General features: G+C 40.7%; 1 protein-coding gene across 1 annotated transcript in view; it reads right to left on the reverse strand.

Annotated features, from left to right (window-relative positions):
* Window positions 1–20,727, reverse strand: part of gnptab (N-acetylglucosamine-1-phosphate transferase subunits alpha and beta) — an 89,527-nt gene that overhangs the window by 30,156 nt on the left and 38,644 nt on the right. The window contains exons 8-12 of the mRNA XM_084330197.1: window positions 14,302–14,463; window positions 12,869–13,048; window positions 8,051–8,221; window positions 6,099–6,222; window positions 978–1,193 (exon numbers count right to left, since the gene is read on the reverse strand). Of these exons, the coding sequence (XP_084186323.1) occupies window positions 978–1,193; window positions 6,099–6,222; window positions 8,051–8,221; window positions 12,869–13,048; window positions 14,302–14,463 (853 nt within the window). The remainder of the gene's footprint in view (window positions 1–977; window positions 1,194–6,098; window positions 6,223–8,050; window positions 8,222–12,868; window positions 13,049–14,301; window positions 14,464–20,727) is intronic.

Genomic DNA, 20,727 nt, shown 5'->3' on the forward strand with positions numbered 1-20,727 from the left:
GACGACATGATGGCCATTTACGTTTATTTGCAAAAGGGGACAGTGCATATTAATCAACATTAAAGATGTAAATACGCCAGAATTAGCCAAAGGCTAGATTTCATCTGTAGTCCCTGGCCAAGATGTTAAAAAGGGCATGAATATTAAATAAAGGCCCACTCTGGGATTCAAACATAAACATCACGATGGATGTGTGGGTGTATTTGTTTACATTTTCTATACTTTTTTGTGTGAAGATTGTTAGTTGAAAATTGCAATAAACCAATTTATTTAAAAAAAAATGTATATGAATAAATGACTGAGCTCTTGATACAAGTAAAGGACTAACAGTAGCAGGTGATTTGTGAGTGGAAAACACTTAGAAAACGGAGCCCTTAACAAGGTACAATCAACAATAAGTAAATTTCTCTGAACCAGGGTTCCCACAGACATTGCTAAATGAAATTCAAGGACTTTCAAGTACTTTTCTAAGCACCATTTTCCATTTTAAAAGGGCATTTAAAAAGGATACAATTCACTTTTAAATGCTGTTTTTTGTTGAAAAGAAAATCGGATCCAATATGTATGGCTTAAAACCTATTTCCGATCAGTTACAAAACAGTTAAAAAATATATTTCTTGATTCAGAACTATTTTATCACGGATGAACAAAACTTTCAATGTGAATGGTTGATTTGAATTTCAAGGGCTTTTTAAGCACCTCGTTAAAAAATTGGTTGTTTAAGGAATTCCAGGCCTTGAGTTTCTTTTTTTAACAAAAATCAAGCACTTTAACCCTTTCACTGCCACACTACCAAACGGTTAACCCTTTCACTGCCACACTACCAAACGGTTAACCCTTTCACTGCCACACGACAGCAGGTATTTTGTTTTTCTGTTTTCAAGGAATTCCAGGCCTTGACTTTTTTTATTTGACAAAAATCAAGCACTTTAGCACTTCAAGGACCTTGTGTGCGAACCCTGTTTCTCTGAGCTCACCTTGGCCACAGTCCCCCACGTCGAACCCACAGGCGAGCACGTTGCAGGCTTGGTCACAGAACTTGTCCGCCAGCCAACTGTTGGCACAGCCCTGGTTGCAGTAGGACACGCCCCCTAGGCCACCCAGACCCCCTGCAAACTGCCAGGGCTGCCCCCCACCACCGCCAGCACCTCCACCCCCCGCCACAGCCCCAAACCGACTGTTACCCCCCGCACCTGTGAAGAAGTGGAAGGAATCAAGATTCAAGAGATTTATTTGTCACATACATACACAAGACATGTAGTGAAATGAAGGTGCAGAAAAGATTTATAACGCACATCCTCCGTTCCTTGGTGCTGAGCCCAACTGTAAAAACAGTAGTACATGAAACAAAGCGGGGCTCGCAACTCACTTTTGATGCTCCAAGGTGTTTTAATTGTGACAAAAAATTGCAGATACAACGTTTCGAACTTTGTCACAATTAAACACCTTGGAGCGTCAAAAGTGAGTTGCGACTCGCAAGCCCCGCTTTGTTTGTGAAATGAAGGTGGCCATGCCCGCCTCGATTGTGCAACATTTTTGCAAAAATACAAATAATAAAATAGAATAGATAATAAAATAGACATGCTAAAAAGTAATACGAATAAAATACAATGCTAAGATTAAGAATTAAGGAAAAGTACTACCGTATATACAATAATATAGTAATGTACAGTTATGTTTTGTGACATTTTGTAGTGTGAGAGAGAGTGTGAGTGAGGATGTGTGGTGTGTGTGAAAGGAATGTTAGAGATAGGGGCTGGGCGATGATGAAAACTAAATAAAGTCAGACTCTGAAAACTAAATAAATAGACCATGATATTGAGAAGGACCTTTCTTCTGCTTAGGTGGCGTAAAATTACATGCAAGGTAATTTAATCGATGTTCATCATATTAGACTGCGGGGGGGGGGGGGGACCGTGGCTCAGGAGGTAGAGCGGTCGTCTGGTAATCAGAAGGTTCCCAGCAGCGTGTCGAAGTGTCCTTGAGCAAGACACTTAACGCCTAACAGCTTCCGATGAGCAGGTCGGCACGTTGCCGTCGGTGTGTGAATGTGTGTGAATGTGTGTGTGAATGTGTGTGTGAATGTGTGAAAGCATAAGTTGTAAAGCGTTTTGGATAAAAGCTCTATATTAGATGCGGTCCATTTACTGCATGGTAACGAGAAGTGTGAGAAGTCTGCAATTTTCAACATTAACGCTAATTGCCTTAACTCATTCTGCACCAATCACGGAAAAAGTCGGGTTAACTCGCCAACCATTCAGCGCCAATCACGAGAAACGTCGGGTTTTAATCGTTATTTCTTTTATTAGCTATATCCATTCATTTTTCATCCATCCAGCCTGACGTTATCATTGGGAATGGGTCTGAGCTTGCAAAAGGGCAAATACCGCCGCCTACGCCTTCCAGTCGGTATTGCACTCTATTAGAATCAAATCAAATCAAATCAAATTTATTTATAGGGCCCGACAACACACGTTAATGTCCCCATGGGCCGTACAGGTCTTCTTTAAACAAGTCAAGAACAGAACAATGGTACAATAGAAATGGTGTAGTTTATTTTCAGGGCAGATCTGAGCCCTGCGGGCGGGGTTTAAATACTCCGGCAGGACTAGCCTTTACAACGTTACATCTGCTATGCTGCCCCCCCCCCTTCATATGCAATGCCGGGCAATGTAGGACGGACCTCCACGAGCAGTATTTGGAATGGCGATCAGATAATTGGATTATTTCTTTTGCATTACATCAGATACCATATATAAAATCTTGCGTTGATCTGATATTTCTTTCTACCGCGATCGCGGCTGTGTGTGTGTGTGTGTGTGTGTGTGGCTGTTTACCGTTGAGTGCAGGAGGTGGCGGGGCGAGCGCAGCGCTACGAGGGCCATTTCATTCTTGCATGAGGAAGGATAATAATGATAATCTAGCGTTGATTTCAGGAAGATTCGATAATCAGGCGAAAAATGACAACGTGTTTAGTGTATTCCACTAAAGGGAATCTTATCTACTATCGCATCTTTTCCTGGGATTACTAAGAATCACCTAAACTATACTCGTATTCAAAACGGTATAAAACGGAAATGTACGGATGAAAAAACAATCCGTTTTGTACATGTTGACTGGAAGCAACTCACTGACAATCGACTGGTGTATTAGACCCATAGCTATAATATAAGATATATTTTAAGCACTCGCAAATCCCGCAGTCCCCCCATTGATTAAAGCGGTGGCGTACTAGCGCCCTCTGGCACATTAAGCGATGGCGCAGAATGAGTTAATAATTAGTTATCAGCCATGTCTGTTTCAGAGTCAGACCATGAATGTTTTTATACATTTGACCAGTGTGTCCACTGCATTCTGCCCCATGGTTAGGGATGGGTACAGAATCCGGTACTTTTAAGTAGGGATGTCCCGATCCGATTTTCCGAAGATCGGCAAAAAATAAATAAAAAATCTGGATTTTTTTTTTTTATTATTAAAAAAAATGTATTCAACAAACATGACCATGTTCACGTCTTAAACTCATACTGAGGCCTTAGTTTTGGTTTTAAATTGCATATCATCATTCATTTATTTATTGTCACACAGAGCAGAAGAATTTTGCCAAAACAAACGCATTTCCTTTGATTTAATTATACATCAAATGATCTATGTCAAGGATTGCAATGCCTCGCTTGAATGAAGTTAACTTTTCACCTGGATAACGTCAACATTCAGGGTGAATGTAATGTGAGAAATTGGGATAAAAAAAAAAATAAAAAAAAATATATATATATATATATATACACCGGTATATATATATAAAAAATGTGATCGGGACATCCCTACTTTTAAGGGTATCGACCAAATCACGTCGGTACTACAGAGTTTCGGTAATGCAAACAATTTTAAATTTTTTTTTAAGTCCGATGACGTCAACGTTTCGTTTACCGCACGTTCCCGTCAACGTTCACGCGCACAATACACGCTGACCTGATTCAACAACAACAAAGCAGTTGTTCAGCATCTTCAGGTATATTTATTTAAATTAGTGCTGTCAATCGATTAAAATATTTTATCGCGATTAATCGTATGATTGTCCATAGTTAACTCGCGTTTAATCGTAAATTAATCGCATATATATTTTTTTATCTACCTTAAATGGATCTTTTTCAAGTTTTAATACTCTTATCAACATGAGTCAACAAATGCTTGCTTTATGCAGCCATTTAACACAAAAGGATGACCCTCATGCATTGCAAATTTGCATAAAATTCAAAACAGAGTGATGCACAATTATTAAAAGAAAATAATAATTTAAAACAATGAATAAAGTGTGCATGAAATAATAGGGGCAAGAAAACGTTAGGAACTTGTTACATTCACCCACACAAGGGCTGAGTAATCACTAGGGATGGGTACCTTTCACATTTGAACCGATACCGGTACCTGTGAATCGATACCGGTACCCAACGGTACCTTTTTTCTGTACTTTAGTCTCAAGAAATTTAATTTACCTACCTCAGTCGTAAAAAAAAAAATCCAAACTTCAAATAACTACAATTTCGACAGTTTTCGGCTCGTCATTGCTCCGACTGCTTTGTTGTTGAATCAAGTCAAATCCTAGGTAAGCATATATTGTGCGTGTGAACGTTGACATGAAAAAAAAAAAAAAAAAAAAATCGGTTTCTCACTTGATTCGTTACTCGGTAGTACCGACGTGTTTCGGTTCGGTACCTCAAAAGTACAGAATTCGGTACCCATCCCTAGTAATCACACACCCCCCTCTCTCTCTCACACACACACTCTCCCAGCTCTCTTTCTCTCTTGCCCCTTCCTCATCTCTCTCACCCCCCTCTCTCTCTATATACATCTCACACACACACACACACTTCAGAAACAAACATAGTATCAATGAGAGCATCAATAATACACCTGAGTGAAGTCTAGTACATTTTATTTTTGAAGGTTAAACAAAAAAAAAAAAAAAAACTTTTCTTAAAAGTTAATCGTGAGTTAAAAGAAATAGTGCCGTTAATAGAATCGGGCGATAACCCGTTAATACCGCGTTAACTTTGACAGCCTTAATTTAAATATATAGATGTGTACCTTTTAGTTCCGCATAATAGTTCATTGCTGCTAGAGTGGTTTGTTTAATAGTTTTATACTTGTTATTTGTAAAACAAATTATATTTAAAGATACCGTATGTGTGTGTGTATATACATATATATATATATATTAACAAATTGTTCTAAATAAATAATGATAATAAATAATTAGAAGTTTGGACTAATTTTAACTAACTGAGGTAGGTAGCTAAAAAAAATTTGAGTCTAAAGTACAGAAAAAAGGTACCGATTCACAGGATCGGTTCAAATGTGAACGGTACCCAACCCTAGTTATGACACTGCAGAGAGACCCATCTATGCCGTCGAGCTCCTACATTAGACACAATGTCATCCGGTTAGGGTTAAGAGCAGGGCTGGGCGATATGGCCAAAAATGTTATCACGATATCTCACGATAACATTTTTCATATCGTTCGATATAGATAATTATCGATATTTTTATTAGTATTAATTTTTTTTTATTATTATTTTTTATTATTATTATTTAAACAAATGCATGTTTATTTTGAAGCAATTCTTTGTCGTTGCCGCCATCTTTAGTGTTACAGCCCCTCACACTCCAGTTCTCAGGCTGCGGCTGGTTTGAAAACAAAAGTAAACAGGCTTCTCTGCTGGCTGTGGCTCCAGGGGAGTCTAGTTCTGGCTCTGCTAATTTATTTTCTATCTTTTGGCGCTTTTTTGGTGGACAAACCACCGTGCACCGTGACTCGCGACTGGAGACTAGCTCTGCTAGCATACATAGCCTACTGTGTACAGACGGTTTCAAACTGTATTTTAAATTAGAAAGCAAACAAAATAAATCTCAATTTGGTCAGTATTGTCATTTGGACAAGCAAAGCAATTACTTTAAGTTGCAGGCAAGAAAGACAAGTATGTCTGTCCACTGTCTCTGGTTTTAAAGCTGCACTGTTGCAGGTCACAATATTTTTTTTATTATTTTTTTTTTTTATTATCGATATTATTTTTAGAGGAGGGTGTTGTTGCTTCTCTCACCCAGGCAGTCCCCTCCATCCCAGTCGCAGGCTGAGTTGTTGCAGGCCTTGTCACAGTAGCCATCTTTGATCCAGGACCCTGGGCAACCCTCAGCACAGTTAGGAACGGGCCAGGTGAGGTACACCTGCACAGAGGAGATGGGTTAACCATTTCACTGCCACACAACAGCAGGTTAACCCTTTCACTGCCACACTACATAAGGTTAACCCTTTACTATCACACGTCGGTAGTGTGATAGTAAAGGGTTAACCTTCTGTAGTGTGGCAGTGAAAGGGTTAAAGGACACAGTGTGGTTCAAGTTCAAGTTTGTTTTTATTTGTCAGAACAAAATACAGAATACTTTATAATGAAATGCTTGTTTCTTATGAGCCCCTGAGAGTGGGATACATACAGTAAGGAGAAAGTAAGTACCGGTAAACTATTTTGAAGTAAAAAGTAGGTAAAGTCAATATACATATACAGAGTAAAAATGAGTAACAGTGAGGTAGAATGCAGAGGTACAACACTTGGGGTAGTGTGCAAATGAGGTATTGAATGTAGTGCAAATCTCTTTAATAATAGATAAATATAAAGTGTGTTAAAGTGTCTAAAGTGAGTAAAGTGAGTGGTAAGGTGAGTGTTTATTTAAAGGCCAACTTGCAGGTTGTATTTTTGTTCAATAAACAATGTGACTAGGCCAACGCTGACTTTCATGAAGAGGGGGGAAAATTTTTCGAAATTGACCCAGTTTTAGCGTGTTTATCAAACATTTTGTCGACCAAACCACAAGCTCCACGCACATGCATATTTTAATCCATGGTTCAATAACGTGCGTGTGTCATCTTAATGATGACGTCACGTCAGGTGCAGGGCAGCGAGGGGCTCTGAGAGTCACAGGCAGGTAGTGGCCGGAAGCAGAGAGCCTTGCTACTACTAGCCGAGGAGTGATGAATGAAAATGTATCTGTTTCACCTAACACTATTGCTCCGTGATCATAGCCATTCATCTCTAAAGCTAGCCACTATTTGTAAACGCCACAACCACGTTACCATATTTGTAATAATGTAAATCATTGTGGGCGTTGTACATAGTGTATACAACGTTAGTAGCTAACGTAGCTTAGCTTGGTAGCCGCCATTCTCGAAACTCCTAACAATGCCCGATTTAAAATGGTTCTCTCCTCTTTGTATACCTTTGTCCTCAAGTATTCTGCCATGGAACTTATGGACACGACAATAGTAGTAGTAGTTATAAGGTGTTTGATCATTGTGTTGTAAATATTGTGTATACAACGTTAGTAGCTAACGTAGCTTAGCTTAGCTTGGTAGCCGCCGAGTGAAGCTAAATGGGCTATCGTATCAACATGCCGCAACGTGTAGCTTGCTAGCTTGCATGATGCGTGTGCAGTGCTTTGCCCCACAGGTCTGAGAAGAGGACCTGCACATTTTACTCGTTCCCAAAACTCTTTTACAAGCCCCGATCTAAAATGGTTCACGACAGTAGCCATATTGCTAAGAGCCATATAGCCAGTAGTACTATGACCCGGACAGGCATAAAGTTGCCTGAAGTGACGTCACGGCCGTGCTAGCGTCTGATAAGCTTTTTGACTTGCTCCGTGCATGTTATTCGTGCGTGGACCTTTTTAACCCTTTCTGAATGGCATTTAAAGCGTCAAATGGAAAAAAATTTATAATTAAATTAGATACCAATGATGTAAACTACCCATAATTGCAGAGTAGGGTTTAACCTGCAAGTTGGCCTTTAAAGTGAGTGTGTACGTGTGGATGTGTGTGTAGTGTATGTAGACGATGGGTTTTTACATAGTGTCATTGAGCATCCTGATGGCCTGGGGATAGAAGCTGTGTGTGTGTGTGCGTGCGTGCGTGTGTGCGCTGCGTGCGGATGATGAATCTGGTGTTGCAGGCTTTTAGCCAACGGTGCGACGGAGGAAGCGGCGATGGAGTGACTCAGACCTTCTGTCCTTTGGAGTGGCTGAAGAAGTCGTCGGGCCAGACGTCTTTGCCAAACATGACGTCGTCATTGAGGTAGATGAACTTCTGGGAGAGGCCTGGGATGCGGTGGATGTGGGTCTCTATCGCAGGGGAGCTGAAGGTCGGCAGGTGGCTGCGGTTCTGGAAGATGTCCTGCATACACACACACACACGTTAGTTAGGGATGTCCCGATCCAATCACATGATTTTTAGAGGATCAGGAATTTTTATTAAATTTGTTTTAAATCTGGAGTAAAAAAAAAAAAAGGTTCTCTTTTATTCAACAAACATGACCATGTTCACGTCTTAAACTCATACTGAGGCCTTAATTTTGGTTTTAAATTACATAACATCATTCATTTATTGTCACACAGAGCAGAAGAATTTGTCAAAACAAACGCATTTCCTTTGATTTACACCGTCGCACGACAGTGACGTGTGCCGAAAATAGCAGACCTACAAGCTCCGCTCCTGAATGCTCCCAAAACACCGGCAGGTTATGTCCACCTGATAACTCGTAACACCTGAGCAGCTAGACAAAATGTCAGAAGTTTGGAAGCATTTTAAAATCGAAACCGAAGCCAGTCCAATAGCCAGTTGCAATGTTTGTAAGGCGGACGTTCCGCGTGCGTTCAACGTTATGTGACTAGAGCGAGGACTGGGGGACGGCTGGTGCTCTCACTGCTCTGCCAAACAGCTGTATTGAATGAAGAACGTTCACCTGGATAACGTCAACAATCGCTTTGTGAGTATTATTAGTGGGCGTTTCAGACCAAAATGGAGCAAATCATTACGTAAGTCGAACACTGTGAATTAGGGGTGTAACGGTACGTGTATTCGTCCCGCGAATTAAAGGTACGGCCGTCACAGTACGGTACGTGCAGCCATACGACGAATACGTGACAGCTCAAACATACCAGTCGCGCATGCAGGCACTCGCGAGGTCCGTGCGAGAACAGCGCGCGTGGCCGGGCACACAGAGTCCGACATCAGAGCGAGCAAAAGTGCACGGAGAAAGGCACATTTACATTAGAAGAACAGCTGCAGCCTGCAGGGTCATTACAATTGTACAGTTTTTTTCGTTTTCTTGTTCGCCCAATAATGTTAACCAAAAGAAAACCAATGAAAAGACACACACACACGCCGCGCATCACCAACACACACACACGCCGCGCATCGCCAATACACACACACGCCGCGCATCGCCAACACACACACACGCCGCGCATCACCAACACACACACCGCGCATCGCCAACACGCTACGCATCGCCAACACACACACACCGCGCATCGCCAACACACACACGCCGCGCATCGCCAACACACACACACACATCGCGCATCGCCAACACACACACAAGGCAAGCATCGCCAACACACACACGCCGCGCATCGCCAACACACGCGCGCGCGTCGCCAACAAACAACAACAACATTCTCCCCCGCCGGACTCACACTGATCAAATAAAAAAAGAAACATACTTTTTCGGACTGATCATCTGAGCTCCTCTCCAGTTGAACTGCTATTGTGTTTAAATCCAAATAATCCTCTGCCCTTGTTGTGTAACATGTCATCTGTTCTCTAGTCTTCAGTCTCGGCTTCATGTGAAGTTAAATCCTCTCTAGAAGTGAAACTGAAACTTACCAAGCCTATAAGTAGTTAAAGGGGCACTAGGCAATTAATTTTCTCTGGATGCCTGAACACAGAATGACACCAGTATCACTGACTACCACGGCAAGCCTATAGAAAATTATTGAATGAATATAATATATAAATTTAAAAAATAAAATGAAAATGTATTAAAAAAATTATCTCTGCCACCACTTTGATCATCCTAAACCATCCTCTGCCAGCGCTATTTGTCTATGGAGATGTTCACCTTCTTTGCAGGGCTATAACTTTTTAAATTGTATTTCTAAATTGACATTACTATGGCCCATTCAACATCAATTATCTATCGTTCAGGATGTAGGAACGTTTTACTTTTTCATTCACACATTCATACTAAAATACCGTCTAGATTATAAATATGTTATCGTTTTCTGCAGTATTTCATAGAACGTGAGATATAGGCATAAATGCATATATTAGATTATCAAATGCAGTTTGATACCGATCCATGCTATATAAAACATTTCAACTGTACATGGTCCTAAACGTCATGACTGATCATCTGCGGGTGAACGGAGGGGGGGGGGGGTCGTTTATAATTCAATGACCGACGTTAAATGATTTATGTAGTATGGGTGATATATTGATCAGAGCAGTTTGTATCGAAAATGATAAAGAAAAACGCTGAAACTCACCCCAGTCTCCTCGTAGCGTTGGGCGATGAGTGGAGCAAACAGATCCCAATTATGGGATGTTGATCGATGCGATCCATTTCCGGTTTATATATTACTAATACACGTCCAAATCATGTTGATTATTGAGTTATGGCAAAGATCCATATCGACGGTGTCTGTATTGAGCCCCGGGACAATAAACGAGTGGCCGGACGAAAATAGGGGACGGACCGAGCTCCAATGGGCACTTCCGGTTTGGCAACTCGCAGATCGGCCACCAGGTGGTGGTATTGAAGCGTTGCAGAGTTGTGATGGCTCAGACAGCATCAGCCAAGACTCCGTGGGTGAAATATGAATACCATGACGAAAATATGAAATATTGATCTCAAACACGCCTTACAGCGTGATTGGCAGACAACGCATGGCGGAGAAACCTGCCTTAACACGTGATTGGCCGAGAATGGGTTAATAATAATAATTATAAATATTTTTTTTCTGTTGTACCAAACTCGTACCGAACCGTGACTCCAATACCGAGGTACGTACCGAACCGTGGCTTCTGTGTACCGTTACACCCCTACTGTGAATGTATACTAAATGTGCAAACAGATTGAAACTTTGAATATTTCTCGTATGGTGAATGTAATGCGAGCCGCCGCGCTCGACTGGGGCTATTGAGTGAACAGAAGGGCTTGTCTTGCTTCGCCAGTTTCTGACAAAAATGCGTCAAATTGGTTACTAATGTGAAAGATCGGATCGGGAAAGATCGGTGTCGACAGATACTCAAAATCACATGATCGGATCGGATCAGGAGCAAAAAAATGCGATCGGGACATCCCCAACGTTAGTGGTTAGACGTTGGAGTTCTAGCAGAGCAAACACACAAGCTTCCAATAATGATGACTGTACTGTTCCCATGATGTGCAAGAGTTCGTTTGGACAGTCTGCCTTCTCCGTTAACGGGGCAAACTTATGGAACTCTCTGCCTACTGGCTTAAAACTGGAGTCCAATGTCAACGTCTTCAGCAGAGGACTGAAGGTATGGCTGAAATCAAAGCAGCAGTGCTCACATTATGTAGACGCAGATTGGTTTTGTTGGACTCTTGTTGTGGTAACTATTTGTTCTGATTTGTGATTTTTATTCTGTATTTATACTGTTCATTTTATTCTATCTTTTAGCCTCAATGGACTGGTGTTGAAAACTAGCACTTGTGCTATAAACACGCAAAACAACACATGTGGTCTGTCCACTGTGACTGGTCCAATGTAGCTGTGGTGTCCATTTTAAATAAACGTTTTCATTCATTCACACAGTATTGTTTTTGGTGCTGGGTGGTATATCGTATGGCATGCAATTTCACAAGGAAATATTACTTTTTGAGCTAAATGTAATACGATAGATATATTAATTGATTTATATGAAAACAGATTTGCAATGGAAATTGGATTAGAATGACCATTTTGATTGTTGCACCATGACACCAAGAAGAAGAAAGAAAAAAATATGTGTGATTTGTACTTTGAGAAACCTTTACACTGTAAAAAATAAAAGGGAACCATAATATTTTCATGAATTACTCATTGATCCGACATGTATAAGTTGAGTAGTATTTTTTCCCCTTCTCAATAGGTCAGGGTGTACTCCAGCTAAATCCAACAAATGGATGTTCCATGGCTTTTCTAGAGTGTATCTGATGGTTGGAGGATAAATGTTTAATGTGGCTGGCAGGCAGGGTTCCCACACATTGCAAAATAAAATTCAAGGACTTCCAAGTACTTTCCCAAGCACTCTTTTTCATTTTGAAAGGGCATTTAAAAGCAATTTTTTTGTAATTGAAAACCAATCTGATCCAATATTTATGGCTTAAAACCAATTAACGACAATTAGTTATACTTTAGATAAAAAAAACTATTGTATCATGGATGAACAAAACGTTCAATGCAAATGGTTGATTTGAATTTCAAGGACTTTCTAAGCACCTTGTAAAAAAAATTGGCTACCGTAATTCCTCTAATAGTGACCCGGGCTTGTATTTGCTTAAACTGTAGCTGGTACCAGGCTTTTATTAGGAGGAGGCATGTATAAGAGAGAGGCCTATATTTCTAATTTTCAAACGTATCATAATGAATAAATCAACATTTTGTGTCAGTTTGAACCCAGTACAATGTACTGGGTTCATTTATTGAAACCAAGTACTGTATGAAATAGTAAACAGTGCAATTACAGGTAGTCACTGGTCATTTCAACGTTTTCAAAGTGAAATCAAGTAACTTTACCTTAGCAGCTCAGTATGCAGCTCAGTATATTAGTAACCCGGCTTGTATTAGGAGGTCGGCTTATAATTGCTTAGCTCAAGAGCGCACCCGGCCATTAATAGAGACCCGGTTTGTAATTGAATACCGGTCACTATTAGAGGAATTACGGTATTTTGAATTCCAGGCCTCAACTTCTTTTTCTTTTTTTTATCAAGCACTTCAAGCACTTCAAGGACCTTGTGCGAACCCCGTGTACCTGATGTGGGACGACAGTGATTCTGGAGTTATCCAGGTTGAGCCAAGAGGGGATCTGCCCATTGGTCACGATGAAGATGTGTCGCACCCAGGGGGCGTGTCTTTCCACCGAGCGTAGCGAATAGCGGAGCTCCTCGTTGTCCTCAAAACGACTGGCTGAAACATCTTCATCCTGTTTGGACTGGAGGTATATAATGAGATGCAGAAATAGACCTCCCGTAAATTGGATATTTTGCGAAACCATACTATCCCTGAAAGGGCATTATTGAGCATTGGTGGTCAGGATCAATGGGAGAGATACTGTGTTGTGTTGTTCATTCAGTGTCTGATGTATCCGTTTCCAACCGTTTCCAAGTTGCAGAGCTGTGTTTGACTGGTAGCAATTATTACACCACTACAGGGGTGTAAAAAGTACCCAGAAATTGTACTTAAGTGAAAGTATGCGTACCGTCTCAAAATCTTAGTCAAGTAAAAGTCATACAAAGAATGGATTGCACGGAGCAAGTTGCACCCTTACTTACAATTCAAGTCTTTCTCTGGTCTGCATCCCCTTAACAATTGTGTGTATTGAGCCGTACTGTATTGTACCCATTCTGCAATCTGTTAATAAAACTTTCATTCAATCAATCAATCTGCACAGTGATTGATTAACAGATTGCAGAATGGGTACAATACAGTACGGCTCAATACACACAATTGTTAAGGGGATGCAGACCCGAGAAGGACTTTCGTCTTGTTTACATCAGGGTCCCCCATTTTCAATTCATAATGAATTGTAAGCAAGGGTGCAACTTGCTCCGTGCAATCCATTCTTTGTGGATCTAGCCCATAGTATCTGGCTAAAAACACACATGAGTAAAAGTCAAAAAAGATTCCGACTGTCTATTCTTCTGGTAGCAGGTGTTTAATCAAAGATCCCAGCTTTCTAGTCTTGCACAAGGACCAATCAGCATCGGTATGGGCGGGTTCATTTTCCATTGATGGGGATTTGATTGGCTGTTTTTAAATAAAGTGCGGCCACAGGATTAATAACGTTAACATTAGTTCGGCCAGAGAAACAAATATACTAATTAAAATCGTTGGACCTGTGAGATTTGTACTTGTAGGTCTGCATTTTAGATGTAAGGAGTAAAAAGTATGTTTTTTTTTCTCTGAAATGTAATAGAGTAAAAGTACAAGTATACAAACCTAATAATACTTCAGTAAAGTACAAATCCCCAAAAACAGTACGTAAGTATTGTAACGAAGTACAATTACTCAAGTGTACTTTACACCCCTGCACCACTATGGTCGGTATCAGCAAGGGTCAACTTGTTACAGTAGTCCCCTAATACTACAACATTTCTCCCAGTTTTTGACACATTAACACTAGTGGGTCGGAGAGATTTCAGTAACTCAGAAGTTCCGGAAGTTTCCGAGGATCTGCGTCTGTACCTGTGAGATGGCTGTGAGGTCCCAGAACAGGTAGGCGGAGCTAATAGTTAACTCTTTCCCGTCCAGAGTCAGGTTCTTCTTGGCCTGTTGGGTGAGATCCGTGAAGTCCTGGGGGCTGTTCAGGTGGAGCAGGGCGATGCTGGCCTCCGAGTACAACTGGAACTGAAAGACAAACCAAGAAACATAATAGGGATTAGGGCTGCACGATTCTTGCTAAAAATGTGAATCACGATTTTTCTCTCCAAGAATTGAGATCACGATTCTCTCACATGATTCTTATATTTTTTTCAATAAAATCATTTATTGCACTCATTCTTAAACAGACAGCATAACATATATCAACGTGCTTGACTTAAACATAACATAATATGAAAGTGCTTGACTTAAAAGTATCTTGTAACATACAGAATAACTCAAGTCAGAATCGTCATCATAAAAAAGGTAAGTAAATGTAAAAGAAATAAAAATAAAAATTATTTTATTAAAAAGAAAGTCATAATTTAGAAATTAGATTGCATAGGTCTATGAATCGAGATCGCGATTTTTTTTTCTCAATTAGTCGTGCAGCCCTACTAGGGATGGAACTGAAAGACAAACGAAGAAACATACTAGAAACATACTATACTATTATCTGATCTTATATTATCTGCTCTTACATGATCTGATTTTACATGATCTGATCTTACATTATCTAATCTTACATTATTGTATCATATTGTGATACAGGGAATTGGGGGGGGGGGGGGGTTGGGGAGAAGGAGGGGGGAGGGGGGGGGGGGGGGGGCTGACAAAGACTGAACTTGAGCCGGAAATGCAGTGGTCTATCAGACTTGGTCGATTGATTTGGTATCCGATCGCAGTAATGAATTTGGTATGTGATCGCATTATTGACTTGGTATTCAATGCAGTATTGACAAAGTTCTCCCGATTATGTTAACATAAAATGTTAGCCCAAAATAAACTACAAAAACGCCGCCATGCAGCAAGGCATCATGGGAGAATCTGAATCATCAACATTGTGTCCTCAAAGTCACCGCGTACATCATCTGATCTTATATTATCTGATTTTACATGATCTGATTTTAGACGATCTAATCTTACATTATCTGATTTTAGATGATCTAATCTTACATTATCTGATCTTAAATTATCTGATCTTACATTATTTTATCATATCGTCATACAGGGAATTGTGAGACACACATGGGGGGGGGGGTTGGGGAGGAGGAGGGGGGGCTGACAAAGACTGAACTTGAGCCGAGTTGAAAAGCCATTGCAGCGACCCCCGACCTTCTGAATATTCACCGGCTGAGAGCGGCGGTCAGATCAAAGGAGCTGCTCCACTGGTGTAGTCATCTCTGCCCTCTGATTGGCTACTAGTGAGCCCTTTGAGACACAGTGGACCTCATTCACACTGAGAAGGGTGTGTGTGTGTGTGTGTAGGTGTGTAGGTGTGTAGGTGTGTGTGTGTGTGCACGCGCATGCGTTGTATGCTTCAACCTGATGGTCAGTTGAGCACATAATTATGTTAATTGGCAGGTTTCTATATCTTATGTGACAATGTGTTCATTTACATCCCTCACCTGTTTGTAATTGAATGTGAAAATAAATTATTTTAAATGTTTGAATGCCTGTCTCTGTCTCTGCAGCTTTAAGTACCTGGGGGTCCACATCTCAGAGGAGCTGACATAACAACACACATACTCAGTCGTAAAAAAGGCGAAGCAGCGCCTCTACCACCTGAGACAGTTAAGGAAGTTCAGAGTATCTGGGAATTGATTATAGCACACACCCACTTTAAACAAACACACTGTAGCAACCACTCCCCACACTTTATATTTATTGATGAAGGATTGCACTACAACTCGTACACCTTACTGTAAATTGTACCTAAATGGTACCTCATCCCATTTCTGCTTTGCACTAGATAGTACTGTACATTAGTACACTGCATAGTATTGTATATTATATGGTAACTCAGAACATTGTACATATGTCTATACCGAACACTGTGACCTCTTTTTCTTCTTCTAAATTACATGTATACTATGTTTGATACTATCTTGTCTAGCACAGTCTCTGGAGCGTAACAGTAAGAAGCATTTTGTATGAAAGTATTCTGTACTTCTGTATGACAACTATTAAAGAAACTTGAAACTTGAACTTGAGATACTCCAGTCCTTCTACTCCGGAGCTGTAGAGAGCATCTTGACTGGAAACATCACTGTCTGGTATGGAAACAGCACAGCACAGGACAAGAAGGCCCTACAGAGAGTGGTGCGCTCAGCTGAGCGTACCACGGGTATTGCACTACCACCCCTGCAGGTTCTATACAACAAGAGGTGCAAATCCAGAGCCTGCAGAATAATGAAAGACCCTCACCACCCCAACAACAGCCTGTTCATGCTGCTGAGGTCAGGCAGACGCCTGCGAACACCAGCTACTAGGACAGAGAGACTTCGGCTCAGCTTCTTCCCCCAGGCCATCAGAGCCTTGAACACTGAACTCTCCACACACAAGCACACACACGACACACACACTGTACACGCTCACACACTAGCAGCCACTTTAACATGAGCAAGCACACACTCATGCTGCACACGCCCACACTTATGGCCACTAAGGAAAAGTCACTTTAAGAATAGTATAGTATAACTTGAGATTGTATAATATAGCATGTACATAAAGACCCAGTGCCTCATCCGTAGCCAACAGTGTATTGCACTACCACAGGACCTAGCATGTCCTACCATGCTCTGTAAATAACTTATGTACATATACCGATATGCCCTACTCTGTTTACTTGTTTTATTGCACAATGTCGTTCTATTGGATCCATTATATGTTATTACTATTGTATTATGCACATCGTTGCGGGCAAGACCACCCGCATTTCATTGTATACTCGTATGCCGTGAAAAATAAAACTCTTGACTCTTGACTTGACTTGACTTGACTCTTAACCACCTCACATTCCCTCCAACCGGCCAACCAGCCACAGAGAAACCAGATTATCTCCGGTTAGCTTATGATCAGCCATGCGTCCTACCGGTATGTCCAGAGCTGTTCCTAGACTTTTGGGGGCCCCTATACAAAAAAATATTATTTGGGGGGCACTTTCGAACAGCCCTTTCGACATTTTACCGTCCGGTTGAAATGGCATGATGATTGATGTTTGGAGGGTCCCTCTCATTGGTTGACTGACCTCCCTATGACCAATTAAATAACTAAGAGGGCTTTGATTAAACAATTCCACTACTAATTCGGTAGTCAACTGAGATTTACATTTATTGTTATTATTATTTTCTTTTTAAAATTATAAATGTATCTTTTAAATAAAATCCCGACTGGTTGGGGGCCCTTGAGGAAGGCAGGGCCCTATGTGCGGTTGCTGATCTGCCTGGTGAGCAGGGCCAGCCTTGGGCATGACTCCCTGCTGGTCAGCCTTGACTTGTCTGTTTTTCCTGCTCCTGTTTTAGGTGAGGATTAGACTTGTCGTATGAACTTAGCGGAGAGCAGCCAGAGACAGCTAGCAGAGGATCACGTTGCCATTTTTATTATAGCTCTCTTTACAGTACAGTTAACACTAACACACGCACAGTTCACGTGAACGCTCTCTTAAACATACACACGTGCCAACATGCAAGAGTGCACATACTGTATACACACACACACTCTTACTTACCAAGACCAAAACTGGGGTAATTGCATTGACTTACATGCATTCCCTACTCTTGACTTTAACCATCGCCCAACCCAACCCTGCCCACTAACCCAAAAATCTGCTTTTTCCCAATTGAACCCTTGAATTTAAGAACCATATAAGTACAGAAATCTTTTGGACAGCCCATGTATTTGCAGTTGTAAAATCAATCAAAATCAAGTGTGAATGTGATATATCACCAGAAAGTTTTGATCTATGAATGAACACAACTGAAATTGTATTTAGTATATATCTGGATGAAAAAAGCTTTCCTCAGAAAACGTCAAACGGAGTCAAATGGTTCTTCGTCTGGGGTAACTCCATTGTAAAAGTAGGGAACAGTAAATGGCTTGTGACTCACAAAGTAAATGGTAAATAATAGGGCTGACCTCGACTAGTCGAATAGTCGACTAATCGATCGAAAGGAGCCGTAGTCGACTGCCAACCTCTTAGTAAAAAAAGAAAAGAAAAAAAAAAGATTAAAAAAATATATTTTAATATTTGTTTTAATCATTCTTTCCAAAAGCAAAGAGGCCTAGAAGCGTGGCTACTGGCTAACACTAATGGTGCACATACCAGCGAGGCTAACTGCCTAAGAAAACGGGCACAGAGGCACTGAAAGAGGATTTCACACACTAGACCAGGGGTCGGCAACCTGCGGCCTCGAGGCCGCATGCGGCTCTTTAGCCAATCAGCTGCGGCTCCCTGGCAAAAAAAATTTAAAATCTTTTTTTTTTTACTTTTTTTTTCTCTTATTTTGGAGATCTATGTTATACTGTGACACTGAAATGAAAAAATATTTCATCAACTAAGATATTTAGTCAACAAAAGGCTTGCCTGTATGCCTGATATGTGGTGCGAAATTTGCGAACAACGAAAAATGTACTTTTAATTTTATAGATTTTCCACAAATAAGGGAAGGACTGCATAGTTCAGGGTTTTATTTCAAAGTAGGTCTACAGATGTCAGTGTTTTTTCTCCTTTTCTGTGTTTTATTTCAAAGTAGGTCTACACATGGTAGTCTTTTTTCAAAGTAGACTACTTTTTATTTGATAAATGTTCCACAAATAAGGGAAGGACTCAAATATACCTGAATAGTTCAGGGTTTTATTTCAAAGTCGGTCTACAGACACCAGTGTTTTGTCTCCTCTTCTGTGTTTTATTAAAAAATAGGTCTACACAGCCAGTATTTTTTCTCCTCTTCATAAGAGTTTGAGGTTTTCCTTTGTTATAACAGGTAAAAACAGCAATTAAAAAGTCAAAATCTTTCTTTTTGTTGCTTTATAATCCCATTAACAACAATGGGACTGTGCGCTATAAGTATAAAGTATAATAAATCGCAAATTACTTTGGGTATGCAATTGTCTGGCATTTTATGCTAAATGTGGGGTATGCTTGGGGATATATAAAACATTATACACTGTGTTATCTTAATTTTAAGGGTAAATAAGTTTTGCGGCTCCCTGAGCATTTTATTTTGTGGGACGGGGGAAAAGTGGCTCTTTTGATACTAAAGGTTGCTGACCCCTGCACTAGACATAAAGATGTATCCATCAGTGGACCAATTGCATGCTTTCGCAGAGGACAAGAAGCCTTCAGTCGACTTCTTCAGACATTAACCCTTTCACTACCACACTACAGAAGGTTAACCCTTTCACTACCACACTACAGAAGGTTAACCCTTTACTATCACACTACAGACGGGTGATAGTAAAGAGTTAACCTTCTGTAGTGTGGTAGTGAATGGGTTAACCCTTTGTCGTGTGGTAGTGAAAGCGTTAACTTTCTGTATTGTGTCAGTGAAAGGGTTAAGCACCGCCCACAGCCCAAATGGAATGATCCCCACCCCAAAAAAAAACGAATTATAATTTTATTATTTAAAATGTTCTTGCATACCAGTAGACTATCGGCACATTTTGGCCAATCAAAGTCGACTAATCAAATCCTTAGTCGGGGACAGGCCTAGTAAATAACGATTCGATCCGTCTTTGTGTATTACACAGAAGAGTAAATCTGTTCCCGGTAAATACGCAAAGTATCAAAATGCCTGTCAACATCTGCCAGTCATCAACCAGTGGGCACGTTGGCACAGAACAAAGGTCTAGTAGGTCATGCCATACGTGCAGATCACCACGTAAGACCAAAGCCCCTCGTGTCTACCCTGCTCCCGACAAATTACATACTACGCTAAACTTAGCCTAGTTCTGTTTCCATAGGAAGACAATATAAAAAATACTCAAATAAAACTTGATTTTAGTAGCTTGATCAAAACAATACTCTGCAGGTATCAGCGTTCATCCATATACACAGTACCTGGAAATCAACACAGTGGCAACAGCGAATCTTTTCACAGATAAAAAGATCAAAATGAGAGCTGTGACAGTGTGTGATTGGACCGAGAGACCTACAGTACACCCTAAAGCAGGGTTTCCCTCACACCCTCAAAGAGATCTTCCTGCGTGATCCACCAATGATCATGAAATTAAATCAAAACACGCACGTTGGCGTAGCGTGGTACAGTAATCGACATTCTCAAAACCAGATTGCCCAAATCGTCCAAATGTCCGGAGTAAATTTTTGCTCAATGTTACTAAAGTTCTTAATGAAAACGACGTAGCATTAGTACCTCTCATGAGACCCAGAGTTTGAACTCCACTGCCCTAGACAGTGGTGATTGTTGTTGTCATCGCCGTCTGCATATTTTTAGGTATTTTTTATAAGGT

Source organism: Notolepis coatsorum (assembly GCF_963971535.1).
Source record: "Notolepis coatsorum genome assembly, chromosome: 15".
Classification (NCBI taxonomy): Eukaryota; Metazoa; Chordata; class Actinopteri; order Aulopiformes; family Paralepididae; genus Notolepis; species Notolepis coatsorum.